This window comes from Anolis sagrei, chromosome 2, assembly GCF_037176765.1.
Source record: "Anolis sagrei isolate rAnoSag1 chromosome 2, rAnoSag1.mat, whole genome shotgun sequence".
NCBI lineage: Eukaryota > Metazoa > Chordata > Lepidosauria > Squamata > Dactyloidae > Anolis > Anolis sagrei.
The window spans coordinates 144,059,452-144,078,680 of NC_090022.1; the positions used below are offsets into that span (position 1 = coordinate 144,059,452).

Below are 19,229 nucleotides of genomic sequence, written 5' to 3' on the forward strand. Positions count from 1 at the left end.
TTTGTAAGATAATAACATACATTTGTCTTTTCCCGTTAAAATTGCACAACATACCTACACACTGCAGCCAACACACTAAGTTGTTGCAACATTGTTTGACAAGCTGTGACTTAGAAAAATCAAAGTAAAGAATTTATTATACTCTGAGATAGGAAAGTTACTCAGAGTGCTTATCTAATCTCTTCAACAGAAGACCAAGGAGAGGGATGATTGGAACAGAAGAACTAGGGGAAAATTCCTAAGAATATAAATTTACATCAAAAAGAGGTCAGGATAGGTAGACAAGGTGGAAGGACATTATGAGTCACTCACAGTGTTTAACCCTTTTACCTATTGCCTTCTCAGAGTCATTCTTGAGTGCATCTACACTGTAGAACAAATGCAGTTTGACACCACTTTTAACTGCCTTAACTCAGTGCTATGAAATCATGGAAGTTGTAGTTTTACAAGCTCTTTAGCCTTCTGTACCAAAGACTGCTGGTGCCTCACCAAACTACAAATTCTGTGATTTCACAGCATTGAGCCATGGCAGTTAAAGTGGTGTCAAGCTGTTAATTTTACAGTGTAGGTCAGGCATGGCAAATTTGGGCCCTTGGGTGTTTTGGACTGCAACTCCCACAATTCCCATCAGCTGATAGGCTGTTAGTAATTGTGGGAGTTGTAGTCCAAAACATCTGGAGGGCCGAAGGTTGCCCATGCCTAGTTAGGTACACCCCTTGACCTTCAGTCCTTCATGTTATTGCACTCTCAACAATATAATGATTCACTATTGGTGATGTTCCTAGCTGAATTAGGGACAGAGTGTGATGAAGATACAAGGTACCCCAAGTTGCCTGTGTGGTGTTACAGTGGTGTTTGCAAAAGTCTGGTGTTTTTCTCCCTCTCAAAAATAATGTGTTTTTATTTCAGATGATTTCATTGGAAGCTGCCACAATATCCTGACCCACAATGCATAACTCAGATTGGAATTCATCCTCGTACTGTCTTGATTGGAAACCAGGATGGGGGCTGAATTATGCTTCATTAGTTGGATTTGTATGAGTACAGAGTAAGGAACAAGGTAGCATTGTACATATTACAAAGAGAGGAACAAGATAGTATTATTTTTAGTAAACAGGTGGAATGTACTTATATATTGTAATTTTTTAAAATTCAGGTGGTTTTGCATTGGACCGTTTGTCTTTAGAGATCAGCTAAAGTGATGAACTGAAGTAAAAAAAAGTAGCATAAAGTGTTTTGGAGCATGTCACTTCCAGAAAAAGCAAGAAGAGGTGAACATATTAATAAGACAGGAGGTAGAGATATGGCAACAGTGTAGAGACTAGTGGCTAAGTCTGTCTCTGTAGGGTGCTCAAAAGGAAGGATCTTTAGTTTCAGGAAACAGATGTTTAAGTATAATTTTAGCAGTGCCACACAGTAAAGGAAAAAGTGAGCTTGTGTTTCAAGAGGTGATGAAGAGGACTCCAGGAAAGTGTTATTAGATTGGTAGAGTCATTAAGAAGATACTGCTGATCCAAGCTATTGATGGAATGTAATTATAATAGCAGGGGAGCTCTAGTGCAACCTGCTGTAGGTTAGCTGTCTCATTTCTGGTTGAATTTGACACCCCAAGGGCAAAAGAAACCCCCAAAGGATGGAAGAGGTTGAAACCCATAGTTCGGTTTCCCCTTCAGGACTGTTTCCAGAATGGAGTCTCGCCTTCTGGACACTGTGTGCTGTGATCGTGCCAATCCTGCTCACTTTGTGGTGCAGCTTCCGGCGATCCCGGCGGCAAGGCCAAGTGCAGGATATCTTGCGCAAAAGAAAGCATGACTGGCAAGACACCGACCTCTTCAGCCAGCCGACCTATTGCTGCATCTGCGCTCAGCACATCCTTCAGGGCGCTTTCTGCAACTGCTGTGGGCTTTGTGTGGATGAAGAGTGCCTGAAGAAAGCTGACCGTCGTTTCCACTGCAAGGAAATCATGACGAGGGGAGAAGGCAGCACCCGGACTTCTATGGTGCACCACTGGATCCGAGGCAACGTCCCGCTGTGCAGCTATTGTGTTGTGTGCAAGCAGCAGTGTGGTACCCAGCCCAAGCTGTGTGATTACAGGTAATAAAGGGGAGGACAAATCTGCAAAATGTATCTCAAATTTTGATGTAAAACAAGAGTGGCAATATTAGGTTTTCTCCCTTGATGCTCTTGAGGATTAACCAGGTTTATACAGAAATCTCTGAGATCATGAAGAGTTGGCTTCAGACTATAGAAGGAACTTTTTTAGCTGTCCAGGTAGGATCAAGGACTGGGAAGTTAGAGGTCATTATTTCACAGAACCAGTACATGTGGTTTCACTTATCAGTAGTTTCACCTGTTCATTTTAGGACCTTGTGTACAAGGTACATGCTCTTCTTGGTGCCTCAGCCCCATTAGTGCTAGCTGCCTAGCTAATTTAGGGTTCATTGTATATGTGCATTGGTGCTAATGTATCATTCCACTTTGCTGTGAAACAATAATAATAATGATGATGATGATGATGATAATAATAATAATAATAATAATCTTATATTCCACTTTATCTCCCCGGAGGGACTCAGAGTGGATTACAGTATACATATAAGGAAAACATTCAATGCCGTTTACACGAACAATGACATACAATACACAGATAAGGTAAAAGTCTTCCCCTTTTTTTTCTCTGGTGTCTGGAGGCAATGCTCAATTCCAGCCATGGGGAGGTGCTCTTGTTTGATTTTTCATGCAAAGGAGCCTGCTGTCCATAAATATATCCGATATTTTTGCTGACATGTCTGCATGGGGTGCCCTTCTCGCCTATGCAGTACCTATTGATCTACTCACATTGCATGCTTTTGAACTGCTAGGTTGGCAGAAGCTGGGCCTAACACAACTTACCCCGCTCCCCAGATTCAAACTGCCAACCTTTCGGTCAGCAAGTTCAGCAGCTCAGCGGTTTAACCCACTGTGCCACCAGGGGTTCTCCAGGAGGACCAGAGAGACAGGATGCTTGAGTTGCACCTAATAGTGTTTTTTTGGAGTAACCCTAAGAGCCATCTGAAATTGATATAATTTCATGGTGCTTTTAATTGTTTCACCAAAATAAAATAAATTCACACGCTCCCTCCATCTCTTAAATTCATTATACAGTAATACATCATTAAAATCATTAAAAAGTAAAATTGTTAAAAATAAAATAAAGACAACATAATGAGTGTCATGGGTCAGTGAGAAACAATATTGCATAAATGATGGACTGTGACTCTGGAGGCCAGGGTTCAGTTCCCACTCAGCCATTGAAAACCTCAGTCTAAATTTAGGCAAATAACAACCCCTGGGCGCTAAGGAAGGCAAAGCCAAATCCCCTCTGAGTAAGTCTTGCCAAAAAAAAGCTCCGTGATTTGTTCGCCATAGGGTTACCATATGTCAGAAATGATTGAAGGTGTACAACAACAGCATGGTAAGGTGAACATTTCAGGTGGTGAAATTTTAAAACAGAATTTAGTGAAGGGCAACATTACAAGGAGGCAACATGGTGTGGGTATTTGAGCACTAGATTACCACTTTGGAGGATAGGTTTCAAATCCCTGATTGACCTTGGAAACCCACTAGGTGGTCTTAAACTAATTGCACTCTCTCAGCCTCAGATATGACACCCCCCCCCCCCAACAACAAATCTTGCTATTGGACTCACCATAAGTTCCCGGAGCACCCGGAGGCTCAGTGGGTTAAATCCTTGTGCAGGCAGGAGCAAAGACGACAGGTCAGAAGTTCAAATCTGGGGAGAGCGTGGATGAGTTCCCTCTGTCAGCTCCAGCTCCCCATACAGGGACATGAGAGAAGCCTTCCACAAGGATGGTAAAACATCAAAACATCCGGGCGTCCCCTGGGCAAAGTCCTTGCAGACGGCAAATTCTCTTACACCAGAAGCGACTTACAGTTTCTCAAGTTGCTCCTGACACGAAGGGGGAAAAAACCCTAAAGTTGGAAATGACTTGAAGGTGCACAGCAACACATTACAAGGGTTTATTTTACCAATGTATGTAAGGCATGTAATGTAGGATGCAATCCTTTATTTTGTGGTACTCTGTTCCTGAACTGTTAGCAACCTACTCAGGGATTGCCCACCAAACAAGCTGATGGGATTCTGGGCAGAGCTCCTTTCATTTGATACATTTCTTTCATCTTGCTCAGTAGTCCCTATTCCTTCTTTAAAGCAGTACTTGCTCTGCAGGCATCTTTTCATGGTAAATCTGTTCCCTGCTTGTGATAATATGCAACTCTCTTCTCAGAGAGTGGTTGTGTGATACAAACTTCAGATCCAATGATGGTGTTTTTATCTTACTTTCTACAACTTCGGACTGTTTTTCATAACACTTTAGCACAGCAGTCCTTTTTTATGCTGGACCACCTGCAATCTCTTCATACATCACAAATTTATTTCTTCATCTGTAGTCATACATCCTTTTCTCTCTTTAGGGTGCCTAGAAAGACAGAGCTATTATTTTAGTGAATAAAACAGTACTTAGATTGTCTAGAAGAAAGGATTTTGACAGAGATTATTGACTTGTCAGGTGAGATTTGGGAAAACTGTATTTGCCAAAATATTCTTTTTGGAAATCTTGTAAAAAAGAAGGGAAACCTGCTGTCCTCTTTTGGTATCAGATCACCCACTGTCTGCCCCTCATCCTCCTTTTAAAGTACCAAACAAAGAAAACCGTAAACAATGCTGTTTACTGTATTGAAGTTGGGTTGTTTTTGGAACATGGAAGCATTGGTCAACATCTCATTACCTAAGTCATGGAATCATTTGTAACCATAATCCTAGAGATTATTCTCATTTGACAGGTGAAAGTACAAATAAAAGGCCTCTGGCAGGTCTTTTGTAAAATACTGCCTGTGCTCTACCTTGCTTTAGTATTTTTCACAGTTCTGATGAATAGCATCCACTATTACCCTGTTTCATGTGGTGCTTTCAACATGGAGCATGCTGAATAACCTTTTAAAACATTTTCAGTGAAAGCTTTATAGTAATAAAAATTAAGGTGTGTCAACTGATTATAAAACACTGTATCGGAAAAGGTAATCTTTTTTTGAAATGGATCAGGAAGTTCACTCTTGAAATATATGTGCTGTCTTTCATACACCTGTGTTTCAGACAAAAAATTAACCTAACACAAGGATGAAGAACCCATGTTTCTCCAGATGTGGCCACAATTCTATCATCCATAACCACTGGCATTGCTGACTAGGGCTAATGGGTACTGAAGTCCACCATAAAATCATCATAATCTTTATTTACACCCTGCCACCATCTCCCCGAAGGGGACTCGGGGCAGCTAACATGAGGCCGAGCCCAAAACATACAATGCAGCAAAATAAAATACAAACGAACAGAAAAATTACATCACAACAAAATACATAAAGTAGCAAAATAAAATAAACAGTGTAAAATAACATAATAAAAGTCAAACACAAAGGTTGGGCCGAATGCACAAGATAAAATGATAAAACCCTGGATGAGATAGGAATAGAAAAAGTGTGTTTGTGAGGGAGGAGTCAAGAAGGAGAACCAAACACTTGTTCGCACACTTTCAGGATATCATATGGGAGTGTCATGTTTTGAAGTCTCTTTGGCTTGTGTGACACTCCTCCTCATGGAATGCACTCAAAAGCCAAAAGTGCATAAGCAGAGAGGAAACTGATCTATTTTTCTGATTTTTGATGAGACACATGAGACAATAAATATATCATAGGTATTTCTTTGCACATGCTAAGGAGATTTGGTGGTGGTGCTGCCAAATGAGGTCCCTGGTACTGAAAGCTATGGTTCAAATAACAACGCTTTAGAGAGTTTTATAATATGCTTAATATATTAAAATATATTAAAAGTGGAGCTGCTAGATATTATAATAATGTTACAGCTGTGTACCAAAATGAGTTGTTAGGAATATCAAATCCTTAATCAGTGAAATAATTGCCTGTTCAGAATGCTGGTGTATCTGTAGCTAAATGGAGGGTGCTCCAGCTGTTCTATTTTACAATTGGAATAGCACTGAGGACAGTAAAAATAGCACCAAGAGCTTTGACAATGGCCTCTTTGCATAGGTAATAACAGTCTCACCTCTCCAGCAGATTATAATGGGCCATACTATAGCCACTTCTGCTTTTTGGCCCTCGCAAATTGCATTCTTAAGTTGAGATCCTGCTTTGGCACTAGAGTATCTAGGCTTTGGACACACATAGGCAACATGAATGGCAGATGAATAATAGAACATCTTACATATAGCACAAAGCTATAGTGGCCATGCTAGCTGGGGGATTTTGTGGATTGTAGTCCAAAATGAGTACCTTTCCAGGTTTAACGTAGACCAGTGTGAAACTGGGCATAAAGATCTCTTAGCTGGAGCAAAGGGTCATTTGGGTGGTTTTGACAGAAGTACTTAACTGTTGTCGAAGGCTTTCATGGCCAGAATCAATGGGTCTTCTATAACATGGCCATACAGCCTGAAAAACCTACAACAACCCTACTTCACTGTTCTTTCCATTGCCTCTTTACCCCCCCCCCCCCATGGATCCCTCACGCCTTCCTCACTCCTCCTTCTCCTGAACTGAGTAGCTCTTGGCTCTCTCAGAGAACATCCTCTTCTCAGTTGATGTGCTTTAACATTGTTGTTTGGCTCTACAGAGTTTAAACAGTCAGTAAATTCAGTCAATTGCCATTGCAGATCTGAAGTTGGAATCCTTTTCCAGATTCTAGAAGGCTACAGTAAGCCCTAAGAAAGTGCCATGTTCACCTGATGGGCCAAACATGGCCCATCAGAGGCTTGGAAGTCAAAAGAGTTGCTTCTAAGAATTGTTTCTCTTGGATCACTGAACCGTTTCCCCCCTGTGGTTCTTAAGTCATTGTGCCAAATGTCTCTTAAGTTTTCAGCCAAATTTGACTTAACAGTTTCCTCTTGGTAGACTAGCTTGTTCAGTGTGAATTAAGGACTTCATTCACTCTGTGAATCTCAAATATGTAGCTTTTTGCAATATTAATATTAATAAGTTTGTACCAAAGTACGCAATGTGCCTTTCCCAGCGAGAGAGAGAAAACATAAGGCATTAATATGTATATTTTTCTGTCTGGTTTAGAATTCCACAAACTATCTCATATTTGTTAAGAAAAGGCACACAAATCTGTGAAAGCTTTTGAGATTTCCAAATTGTTTCATTAGGCAAAATGTAATAAAAGAATCTTCTGGGTGAGTGAGAGAAAAGAGGCAAACCTGACTTGATGCCTCTGACCCAGTCACACTACAAAATTAGAGCACTATGATTTCACTCTAGCTTCAGAGATGGATATTAAAGATTCTCAGCCAGAGAGCTCTAGTGTTTCTGATTAAAATGGAAACTCCAGATTTCTGTAGGTTGGAACCATGGCAGTTGAAGTGGAATCATAGTGCTATAATTGTATAGTGGGAATTGGTCCTTGATCTTGAGTTGAAGTGAGGAAGGAAAGTAGAGAGTGGCCAAATTATAGCCAAGGGCTTCTCGCAGCTTCTTCCCTGGGCCAGTTTTGTAACCTAAAAAAAAAAGAATTGTTTTTCAGTTGATGGTTTCAATAGAGCATAAGGCACCTATCAAGAAAAAGAAAACAAAGCCAGAGATGAATCTTCTGGGGGTTTTTTCCCTTTTATTTTGTGGTATTGTTAGCCTGGCTGAGTTCTGCCTAGATTACTTAGCTGTAAATGTTGCACCTGAAATAGCAGTTGTCCACTTCTGTTATTTGATGTGATGACTTTCGTATTTGAGGTTAAGGTTTCTCCTTTTCTCTTGAGTTATATACATGATGAAATCTTGTAGACAGTGTGGAAAAAAAATGAATAGGATGCTTTGGAGAAGAAGTCGGGGATGACTTACCACATTCTTCAGAATCTTTGTGAACTGATGAATAAATAGACTGTAGACCCAGAGAGAAGTTATCGTTTTTTATGTTGTTGACTAACCTGTGCTGACTGTAGGTCCACCTATTTTGTTTCATCAAGCCTATTGAAAATGTCAATTTTTCTCTAGCTGTCTAGAAATAAAGCATTTAGTCAATTGAGTTCAGGCCAGTGTGGTGTAGTTATTTGAGCATTGGACTGTGGCTCTGGAGACGAGGGTTCAAATCTCCACTTGGCCATGGAAACCCACTAGATGACTTTGGGCAAGTCAAAGGAAGCCCAAGATGTACTCTCTCTAAACAAATCTTACCCTCATCTTAGGAATGCCGTAAGTAAAAAAATGACTTGAAGGCACACAAAACAAACCATATCTCCTTCTTTCCAGGTGTATTTGGTGTCAGCAAACAGTACATGATGAATGCATGCAGAGCTCCTTGAAAAATGAGCAGTGTGGACTGGGAGAGTTTCGCAACCTCATCATCCCTCCGTATTACTTGTTCAGTGTCAGTCAGATGCGTAAAGACAAACCCACAGACTATGGGAAGGTAAAGCTTGCTTTGTTCCTGGATAGCCATGGGTATCGAGGTGCAAGTTGAAAGTATAGCAGGCTGGACAGGTTCCTGGGTTTTGCTAAGATGTCTAGCAAGCCATAGCCATACCATTCATGATAGTCTGTGCTTGGGCCAAGGTATATTGAACAAAAGAAAAGGAGCGTGGATGTCCTTGATATGAGTTCCTTTTGAACAACACAGTTATAGGACCACAATTCCATTTAAACTTATTCCCCCTAGAATTCTGGACTCAGGCTCAATATATTGGAGCCAAATATATAAGGCTAGGTAGACCAATGATTTGACTAAGGCCTTGTTTCCTATATTCAAACAGTGGACAAACCTTCACAACATGTTTATAAGAGGAGAAAATAGAGCAATCACAAATGTCCCTCAAGCAGAAATCTCTCTCAAAACACCTTCCCACCCAGTTTCAGCCTTTAGGGGTTTTCCTTCTAAAAGAGTGCTTCATTTTGTTTAAGCGCTCATTTCTTTTTCCAGTACATGACAAGATATTTAATAATCAGGTGTACATGCTTCAGACAACATTGTGACATGCTTGTGGATAGTTGTTTATTGGGGATGAAAAAATGCACAGACTAAATGAACAAGCCCTGGTTGAAATAGTAACTATTGTATATAGACTGGAGTAAATCTCCAATATGGATTGCCTTGGCTCCTTGAAGGACAATTAGTGGCTCTTACACAAAATAGTTTTAGCCTAGATATTATATCCCTAAGACCTTTTGGAAAGCTGTCTAAGGAAATCACCAGATTTAAGGAGCCATAGCTCACTGGCAGACATGTTTTCTGTACAGTGTACACACCAGGAACTGAGAGAATATACTGGGCAGTCCTCTTTTTTCCAAGGCCTTTGTCAACCTATTCCCTCCTCTTCCTCTATTCCAAAGGGATAATAAACTTGATTTTAATGTCGTTGTGAGGCCTATATAGAGATATTAGGTTATAGAAAAACTAGATCATTTGAACTCAATGGTACTTTAGTTATATCATGACTAACTTCAATCTACTGGTGGCATTTGACCTAGTGTAAACAGGCGTAAAACTATATCCAGCCAGTTTATGTAAAATACTAGGAACTTCCAAACAGTGTGTTGAAGAGACAGTAAGGGAAAGCATTCAGTGCCTTTTCCTTTATGCTATGTTACAGAGAAATAACTTGTGTTTGTTGTTGTTCTTTTGCAGCTAGTCTCCAGCTGTGGGAAAAATTGGACTCCTCTGATCGTTCTGGCTAATACTCGGAGTGGAAACAATATGGGGGAGACATTGATGGGCCAATTTAAAAGCTTGCTAAACCCTATTCAGGTAACTGTTGATTTAATAAAATTGCAAGGCAAAGCATAACTGTTGTCTTACGTAAGAAATCAAACTTAGATTAAAGTAGCTTAATATATCATTCTGACCTTATCTAGCTGTATCCTAAATATGCTAAGAAATAAGCTGCATTGAACATGTGTATGACTCCTGAGAAAAGATGAATAGTGCTGTAAGAGTCAGCATGGTGTAATGGTTAGGGTAGGAGTGGGAATCCTGTAGGCCTCTAGATGTTGTTAGAGTGCAACCTTTACAATTCTTCACCATTAGGTACACTAACTAGATCTAATGGGAGTTGTATTCCAGCAACATCTGGAGAGTCTCATGGTTAGAGCTACAGGCTGATTTCAAATTCCTGTTCACCCACTAAACCCATCATTGTGTTAATCTACACTGTATTCAGTCTGATACCAGTTTAACTGACATGGCTCAGTACTATGGAATCATGGGAGTTGTGAGGCATTAGCACTCATTGGCAGAGAAAGCTACAGACCTTATAAAATTACAACCTCAGGATTCCCTGGCAGAGTCATGACAGTTAAAGTGCTATCAGACTGTATTAACTGTATAGCACAGATGCTCCCAGCTTCATTTGCTAAGGTTGTTGTGAATAGAGCTTGAAGTGTTCCTTTTTAAGGGAAACACTTCATAAAAGAACAACTCATTTCACATCACTTCTAAAACATTGCTTTTAGGCAACAATAGGAAAAGCTTGACCCAAATATTTAGACAAGAAATTTTTTGGTTCCAAATTCCTTCTAGGGGATTTAGGAGAAATTTCCAACACATTTGCATGCCCTGAAGTCAACAGTTTTTCCCAAAAAAATATTTTGTCCTTAAATTGCTATTCATAGGAATACAGGGCATTTTTGCTACATTTTGCTAGACTCCTGGGCCATTCTAGGCCAAGGGGAGACCTTTTTCTAAACACTTGCTCTACTGGAATGGCACCAAAACAGGGGAACTTCTGAATGTTCTCATGGGTCCTGCATGCGACTCTGTTCCTGTAACCCCGCCACTGGGTACCACCACCCCTTCAACCACAGCTGCTGTCTCAAAACCCAGTATCTGAACCCAGCCCATCTGGTAGGACTATTTTAGCAGTTCCCAGAAGCAAAGGTGTAAAATACAATAATAATTTTTTTAACAGAAGTTCAGCATATAGTTACAGATTAATTGGTGTAGAGAAACTTATGGTTATAGCGTTTAAAGACTTGGTTGCTATTGTTGGTTATTTAATGCATCTAAATTGTACTGACTGTAACACATCTCACTAATTTGTTACTATCTCCCCATAAACCTAGCTGAACCTCGTTCTAAATAATCCCTTGGTGTCCTAACATTCCTCTGATCACCCTAATATTTAGTGCTTTCACCCCCTTATGATATATACTGGACATCATATCCAGTAACTTTCTTGTTATTCTTGTGCATCTTCAAGTCATTGCTACCTTCTGGAGATGCTAAGGCAAACCTATTATGAGGTTTTCTTGGCAAGGTATGTTCAGAGGAAGCTTGCTCCTGCCTTCCTTTGAGGCTGAGGGTATATGGTTTGCCCAAGGTCACCCACTCCGTTTCCATAGCTAAGTTGGAATTTGACCTCTTGCCTTGCAGATTCTTAGACCAACACTCAAAGCACTATGCTACACTAGCTTGTGGTATCACATATTGAACCATACTTTACTGTAATGCCTCTATTAAACACACCATACGTTTCTGTTACAAAACTCAGAACATCATCTTGCAACCCTCCCAAACTGGCACCTTATAACATGAAAACAGCTCAAGGCTCTGCAATCAGGCATTTACATCTCCTCCTAACCTTATTGAATCTAAGACAGAAGCTTGTTTCTATTGCCAGAGTTCAGGCGGAGAATGTATAAAAGGAGAAAATGTACAATTTTAGCAACCTGGGTTTTTTTTTAATACACTAAACAGTCTTATGCAATTGTGCCTAGCGCTGATACAAAAGCATATTTCTATTCCAAATGATTTTCTCTTAGGGCAGTTGCTGCTGCCTTTGCAAAAGAAACAGCAGGTGGATTAACCAACTAATTGGATTGTTTTCCCCTTACGCCTGAGCTCCAGAAGGGTTTCTATCAGAGATTGTTCCACATTTACAGACTCTACATCATCTCCTGGCTGAGTCATTGGCTTAATTTAATGGGTCATTATTATTTTATATATATATTTGTGACATTGACTGTTTTGTTTTCTTGGATCACCATTGGAGGCTCTGTACATGACCAGCAGCAATGCAGTGGCACCTCTGTTTAAATGTTCAAACATGCCATTTCATGAACTTGTTTTGGGAATTGACCAGTGCCTGGCAGTACTTAGCAAAATATGAAAAGGCAGGCAGCAAATCTTTTCTCTGCACACAAATAGGGCCATTTACATTGTAGAATTAATGCAGTTTGGCAGTGCTTTAACTGCTATGACTCAATGCTATGGAATCATGGGAGCTGTAGTTTTGCAGTCTTTAACCTTCTCTGCCAAAGGGGGTTGTGCCTCACCAAATTATAACCTACCATTCCATATCATTGACCCACGGCAATTAGAGTGGTGTCAAACTTCTTTCATTCTACAGTGTACATACACCCATTGTTTTAACTCTTCTGGGTTGGATGCTTTACTTTTTTTAATTGAAACTTGTGTGTGCTTGTATTTTTTAATATTAAATTTGTGCAATTAATAAAATACGTACAGAAAACCACCTGTGTGTACTTGTTACAGGATAGTAGCAGTACTATTGCAGCATGTTTTCTGAGTGGTTACATAGAAGGACCTTCATGTTCAAATTGATAATAAACCACAGAAGAGAGCACTTAATGGGAGATGTAAAAGATGTTTAAAAAAGAGAGGAAATATGTACTGTTATTCTCTCCTTCCACCATATTTTCTCCCCCTTTTGAGGCTTTACTAGAATATTCCTTAAATCTGTTTTGGTTAGACCACATCTGGAAAATTGTGTCCAGTTCTGGGCACCACAATTCAAGAGAGATATTGACAAGCTGGAATGTGTCCAGGGGAGAGCGACTAAAATGATAAAAGGTCTGGAGAACAAGCCCTATGAGGAGCGGCTTAAGGAGCTGGGCATGTTTAGCCTGAAGAAGAGAAGGCTGAGAGGGGATATGATAGCCATGTATAAATATGTGAGAGGAAGCCACAGGGAGGAGGGAGCAAGCTTGTGTTCTGCTTCCCTGGAGACTAGGACGCGGAACAATGGCTTCAAACTACAAGAGAGGAGATTCCATCTGAACATGAGGAAGAACTTCCTGACTGTGAGAGCCGTTCAGCAGTGGAACTCTCTGCCCCGGAGTGTGGTGGAGGCTCCTTCTTTGGAAGCTTTTAAACAGAGGCTGGATGGCCATCTGTCAGGGGTGATTTGAATGCAACATTCCTGCTTCTTGGCAGGGGGTTGGACTGGATGGCCCATGAGGTCTCTTCCAACTCTTGATTCTATGATTCTTTGCTAGGATAAGAAAGAATAATTTTCTTTTGGGAAATGCATTGTTACTTGGGCTCCAACGCCAAGGAGGGGGAATAGCACAGGATGCAGCAACCAAAGCCTGCTGTTTCTCAAGACTCCTGCTGAATTTCTTTGTTCTCTTCGCCAGAAACTCACAAAGCAAGCCAAATTCTTGAAAGCCAGTGCAAACAAGCAACATCTGAAATAGTCTCAAGACATAACACATCTGATGTATCAAGTAATACATTGACTCTTTTGTAAAAACACAAGAGTAGAGCATCACTACATAGATTAATGTTCATTATAGTGATAGCGTACCAGGATTATTGGTTTGCATTCTTGAAGCAGAGGCAGCATTTGAGCTCTGAAGACAAATGATTTCCGTCTTAGCAATAAACTCTTTTTTAAATCTCTTCAGGTTTTTGAACTGACCAAAACCACCCCAGCAAAAGCACTCCAGCTTTGCACCTGGCTGCCTTCCAATTCAGCTAGAGTGTTAGTCTGTGGCGGAGATGGCACCGTGGGCTGGGTCTTGGATGCAATTGATGACATGAAGATTAAGGTATAGGGCTTCTTAAAACATTTCCACTTGAGACCCGTTTTCACCTGAGAATTATTTTTTCTGACCCTGGGTATATAAATATATAAAAGAGGTATAAAAATCAAGTGTTTACTGATAATATATCAACATTTGCAAGGCTTGCTAAACATGAAATACAGCTGGAGCATTTGTGCAGTGTAAACATTGCACAACAGATCCATGTAAATGTCTGGAACAGCTACTAGGATGGCATTTAGAATACTTTTACTGTTGCAGAATATTTCAGGACATTAAGCTAAGGCAGTGGTTCTCAACCTGTGGGCCCCCAGGTATTTTGGCTTACAAATCCCAGAAATCCCAGCCAGTTTACCAGCTGTTAGGATTTATGCGAGTTGAAGAACAAAACATCTGGGGACCCACAGATTGAGAACCACTGAGCTAAGGGGATATCATTTGGGATAGGGACTAAACATGGGAAGGCCTGGAAAAAGCAGAAATATGGGGGGCAGGTTTGGTAGTGGGGGGGGGAGGAAAACTCTTTCACCCACTTCTTTACAGCTTCAGAATGCCACTACTGACTACTGCATGCTAAGAAGCAATAATCCTTCAAGTAGTTTTTCAATTAATGATACTTAAACTGTCTTTTGAGTTCTGGGATTAAATGTGGGGAGGCTGAGAGCAGGGAGAGCCATCCAATTGAGAGTTTTACAACTGAATGACTCCCTCTATATGACAGGGTCAAGAGCGGTACATCCCCCAGGTGGCAATCTTGCCTCTGGGGACAGGTAATGATCTCTCCAACACCCTGGGCTGGGGGGCTGGATATGCCGGAGAGATCCCAGTGGAGCAGATTCTGCGCAATGTCATGGATGCGGATGGAATCAAGTTGGACAGGTGAGCTGCCAAGCAGAAGGTCACCGAGATCACTAAATCGTATCTTTTGCACCTCTATAAAAGATTCCCATAGGAAACTGAGTGAGGGTTTTTAGTTCTGACATCTGTCTGCAGTATGACTGTGCTTTGATTTCTGCAGAGATTGCTTGGGTTTTGTCAGGCTGTTGGTAATCATCATGAATCTAGCAAAAACAGATTAAATGGGGCAGGAGGGGGAAAGGAGCCCAGCTTAATGGTAGAAAGGGTAAAGGTCACAGAAGAAGCAGCTGCCCATGAAAGCAAAGCTCATGATGCAGGAGATCAGGGAGCCCTTTAGTAAGCAGCTTTGAAGGATCTGACATTTCAGTTTTAATCTAAGCCCATGGCAACACAAATGCAGCCACATTGCTGGTTTAGAAAAATGCAGCAAGAACATGAACATAATTTTAGGTGCTGTTGAGCCACAGTATATATGTGAGGGAGCGAGTGTGTTAATCTCTCTCTAGATTAATACAGATTTAGTTACAGGTGACAGGAATTTAGAGAGTGCTTTCCCTTTTATATGCTAAAACTCTCAACTTCATGCCCATTGGTAAAAAAATCTACAACTTTCCCCAAGCCAGAATTGGGTAACTGACTGCAAAAAAAGTTTTTGGAGAAGTTCAAGTTTTTGGATAAGGGAGACTCAACCTGTATTTAGGGTTTTTTCTGACAATATTGTTTGATTTGAATATAAATATATCACCCTCACCCTTTTAGATGGAAGGTCCAAGTAACCAATAAAGGATACTACAATTTAAGAAAACTAAAGGTAAGATTTGGAAGTTATGTATGTTTATATATAGCAAACAACTTGTTTTTACCTTGGAGATGTGCAAAAAATCCCAGTTAGCAGTGGAAAACTGCTAGCGACAAATTCTGAGCCTGAGATTCTTGTCATTCAGAAAAAGAAAACCTTGTGTCTAATTCAGCTCCATAGTAAGGGTTCTTTTGCCTTTGTCTTTGTTTAGAAATCTCAAATATGGAGAAATTGGGAAATTTTGGGAAGTGAAATAAGCTCTGTTTTGCAACCCTGAAAGATTTTGCATGGCACAGGAACACTTTTTTTTTTTGGCAGACTAGCAAGGTTTTGCATGCTCCAAAGCTGTTGTACTACAGGAAAGTACTAGTAACATTTACATCTGGCCCTGCAAACTTCATTTTTTCCCACCTTCTGTTTACAGCTATTGTAACAGAGGACCCCTACCCTGCCTCTCATGATGCCTAACATGAGGTTTATCCTTATATCAATTGACCTTGGCATTTGGAGTGGTGGGTAAGGCTGCTAGTTAACAAACAAAGGCTGGCACTCTGTTAGCTAGTCCTAACTAGAGTGGACCCCTTGATTCAATGGTGAATCTCACTGTTTCAATCCGTCTGCTCTAGTTAGTACTAACAACAGACTATGAGCTACTGACCACACAAGTATAAATTGGCCAAGACTAAGACTTGGATTTAGAGTGAGAAAAGATCCATCTGAATATTTCTGGATTTTTTTTTAAATGATGCACCAACATCTCTTCAAACAGCATTGTTGATCTGAAAGGAAGTTCCTTCAGAAGCTTAAAGCTTGAGCACTTCCTTCCTGGTTCTAATTAACTGGTTCCTAGAAATAGCAAAAGGTACAATCTATAATTGTTCCGTATTTATCCTGTTTCTGGTGGCTCGTGTGATAGAATGGGTTTTTATTTTAAAAGTTGAGAAAAAGAAGTCTTTTTCTCCACTACTTGAATCTGGACTTCAGGGAGACAGCTGAGCACCAGCCAGCTTGAACAAAAAGAAAAAGTGTAACTTTTAAAATAAGCAAACATACAGGAATTCTTTTCTTAGAAGAGCTTTCTATTACGTAATAATGTATTGTCGAAGGCTTTCATGGCCGGAATCACTGGGTTGTTGTAAATTTTTCGGGCTGTATGGCCATGTTCCAGAAGCATTCTCTCCTAACTTTTTGCCTGCAACTGTGGCAGGCATCCTCAAAGGTTGTGGGGTCTGACGTCACAACCTCTAAGGATGCCTACCATAGATGCAGGCAAAACATCAGGAGAGAATGCTTCTGAAACATGGCCATACAGCCCGAAAAACTTACAACAATATTATTATTATTATTATTATTATTATTATTATTATTATTATAGTCCAATAGGCAGAAATTCCCTATATTGCACTGGTTTAGCCTTATCTGTAACTTCTGTGCATTATGTATTATTTTGCCTCATTCTGTGTATTTTTCTTCAGAAGCAGCTGATATTAATTGTAACTTAGTCTAGTAGCCCTATATAAAATCACCAGTGCAATATGAGAATTTTTTTTGTATAAGAGGTGGTTTAACACTAAAAATACCAAATAATTTAATACTAAAAAGATCAAGTGTGGTCTCATGGCAAAGTGAATAGGCCCCTTTTATTTGTTTGCTATGGAGTAGGGAAGCTGTGGTCCCCTAGGTATTGGGCTTTTGCTGCCATCATCCTTGATAGATGGAATTTAGAGTCCAACAGCCCCTGATTCTTTTTCCCTAGGTAACTATTCTTGAAGTATAATCAAGAGTTTTCATAATAACAATAATAATAATCTTTATTTATACCCTGCCACCATCTCCCCAATGGGGACTCTGAGCGGCTTACATGAGGCCAAGCCCAAACAACAAATTACAATAAAATAAAACCAAAACACAACCGAAAATGCGAACAATAAACAACAACATCATAATTACATAAAATATGTAAATGCATAACAAAATAAAGTTACAATAAGCGCAATCACAATGACAATGGGTGGGCTACATGTAATGATTAAAAGAGAGACCAATTAAAATTAATTAAAAACTTGGGCAAGATAAAAGAGAGACAGATTATTTGCGGAGGAGGACTCATTATAGCGGGGGTTGTGGAATCAAGCTTTCCCACGAAGAGGGGGGGGGGGGACGACATATACTCCAATGACAGAACGTTGAGGCTAAGCAGTAGTGTGGGATTATATACCTACTCTCCGAAGGTGCAGCAGAAGAGCCAGGTTTTAAGATTCTTTTTAAAGGTTTCTAGGGTAGGGGCTTTCCTAATTTCTCCAGGTAGTGACTGCTGTCCCCTCTTTTTGCAGGTCTTCACAATGAACAACTATTTTTCCATAGGGCCAGATGCTCTCATGGCCTTAAACTTTCATGCTCATCGTGAGAAGTCTCCCTCTCTGTTTTCCAGTAGGATCCTTAACAAGGTATGTCAGGCAAAACCAAAATTTGCTGCATCCCAATTAACTGGATCACTTCAGAGGACATCTGTTGTGATTTAGGTCATTCTCCTCCAAGTGTTTTAGACTTCAGCTCCCAAAAATATTGAGCATTGGACAAGCTGGCTAAGGCTTCTGTGAGTTGGAGGCCTAAACACGTGGAGGGCCACAGGTTATACAGATAGTGTGATAGTTCTTGGGACCAATTTTGTGTTCCCCATCCTCTCCAGATATAATGAAAAATGGATTAGAAATCCAATTACAGATGTAAAAACTGTGGTGTTTCTTATGTTTCAAGGGTAAATTGTTTCTCTGAAGGCTTCCATAAGAGGCAATTTGCTCAGCTTTCTTTCTGCCTTTCTTCATTTGTTTCTTTTCCTCCCTTTTGAAACCCTCGGCTACTCTATAAACTCCCCAGGTAACCATTCTGTGGTTCCCCAAAAATCTGAATTGTTCTATATGGAATTATCCAGCAGTGAGGATTTGCTCTTTGAATAAGTAGCAGCATATCCTTACACTCTTTAATGTTTTTAATGATTCTTTTAAAAAACCAGAAGCGGAGTTCTAAAAAATTCTGGTTTTATTTTTAATCTCTCTATTAGGCCCTCAAAGGGGTCAAGGAGCATAAAATTGTCCCCTGGCTTCACCGCAATTGCACACTCTTGCCTTTATCAGGCTTTTTGAAGATATCCTAGCATTTCAATCATGTCACTCATTCTTTCTCGGTGTTTTATAGTTTGTCAGTGGAATTGGTATCTAATGGAATCTATAGTTTTCACAAAGTCTTGTTAGAAATGTTCAGACTGTGATAGAATTTCATGCTTATGGAGCGGAGCTGCCCTTAGAGTCGGAAATTCTAGCAAGATTGTTATGCCAGATTGGCTGTTGCACATGGTTAGATCCAAAGGCTATTGTATGAGACCCTCTTGAAATTGCAGCTGACAGCCAAAGAAAGGAATGCATAGTATGAATATTTTTAAAAGTACAATAAAAACCAGTGGTGTTTTCCCAATAGTTTAGAATGGTTATGGTGACTTCATTAATATTACTGTGTTAACATAAGAGCCCTCAGTGGTACAATGGGTTAAACTCTTGTGCCAGCAGGACTGCTCACCCAAAGGTCGGCAGTTCGAATCCGAGGAGCGGGATGAGCTCCCATCTGTCAGCTCCAGCTTCTCATGTGAGGACATGAGAGAAGCCTCCCATAAGATGGTAAAACATCCAGGCATCCCCTGGGCAATGTCTTTGCAGACAGCCAATTCTCTCGCACCAAAAGC

The 19,229-nt window shown here is 40.3% G+C and overlaps 1 protein-coding gene across 1 annotated transcript in view; it reads left to right on the forward strand.

Moving 5' to 3' along the window:
• Positions 1-19,229, forward strand: part of DGKE (diacylglycerol kinase epsilon) — a 32,895-nt gene that overhangs the window by 2,092 nt on the left and 11,574 nt on the right. The window contains exons 2-8 of the mRNA XM_060763977.2: positions 910-2,094; positions 8,308-8,467; positions 9,680-9,799; positions 13,699-13,842; positions 14,558-14,715; positions 15,454-15,505; positions 17,827-17,940. Of these exons, the coding sequence (XP_060619960.2) occupies positions 1,634-2,094; positions 8,308-8,467; positions 9,680-9,799; positions 13,699-13,842; positions 14,558-14,715; positions 15,454-15,505; positions 17,827-17,940 (1,209 nt within the window). The 5' untranslated portion in view covers positions 910-1,633. The remainder of the gene's footprint in view (positions 1-909; positions 2,095-8,307; positions 8,468-9,679; positions 9,800-13,698; positions 13,843-14,557; positions 14,716-15,453; positions 15,506-17,826; positions 17,941-19,229) is intronic.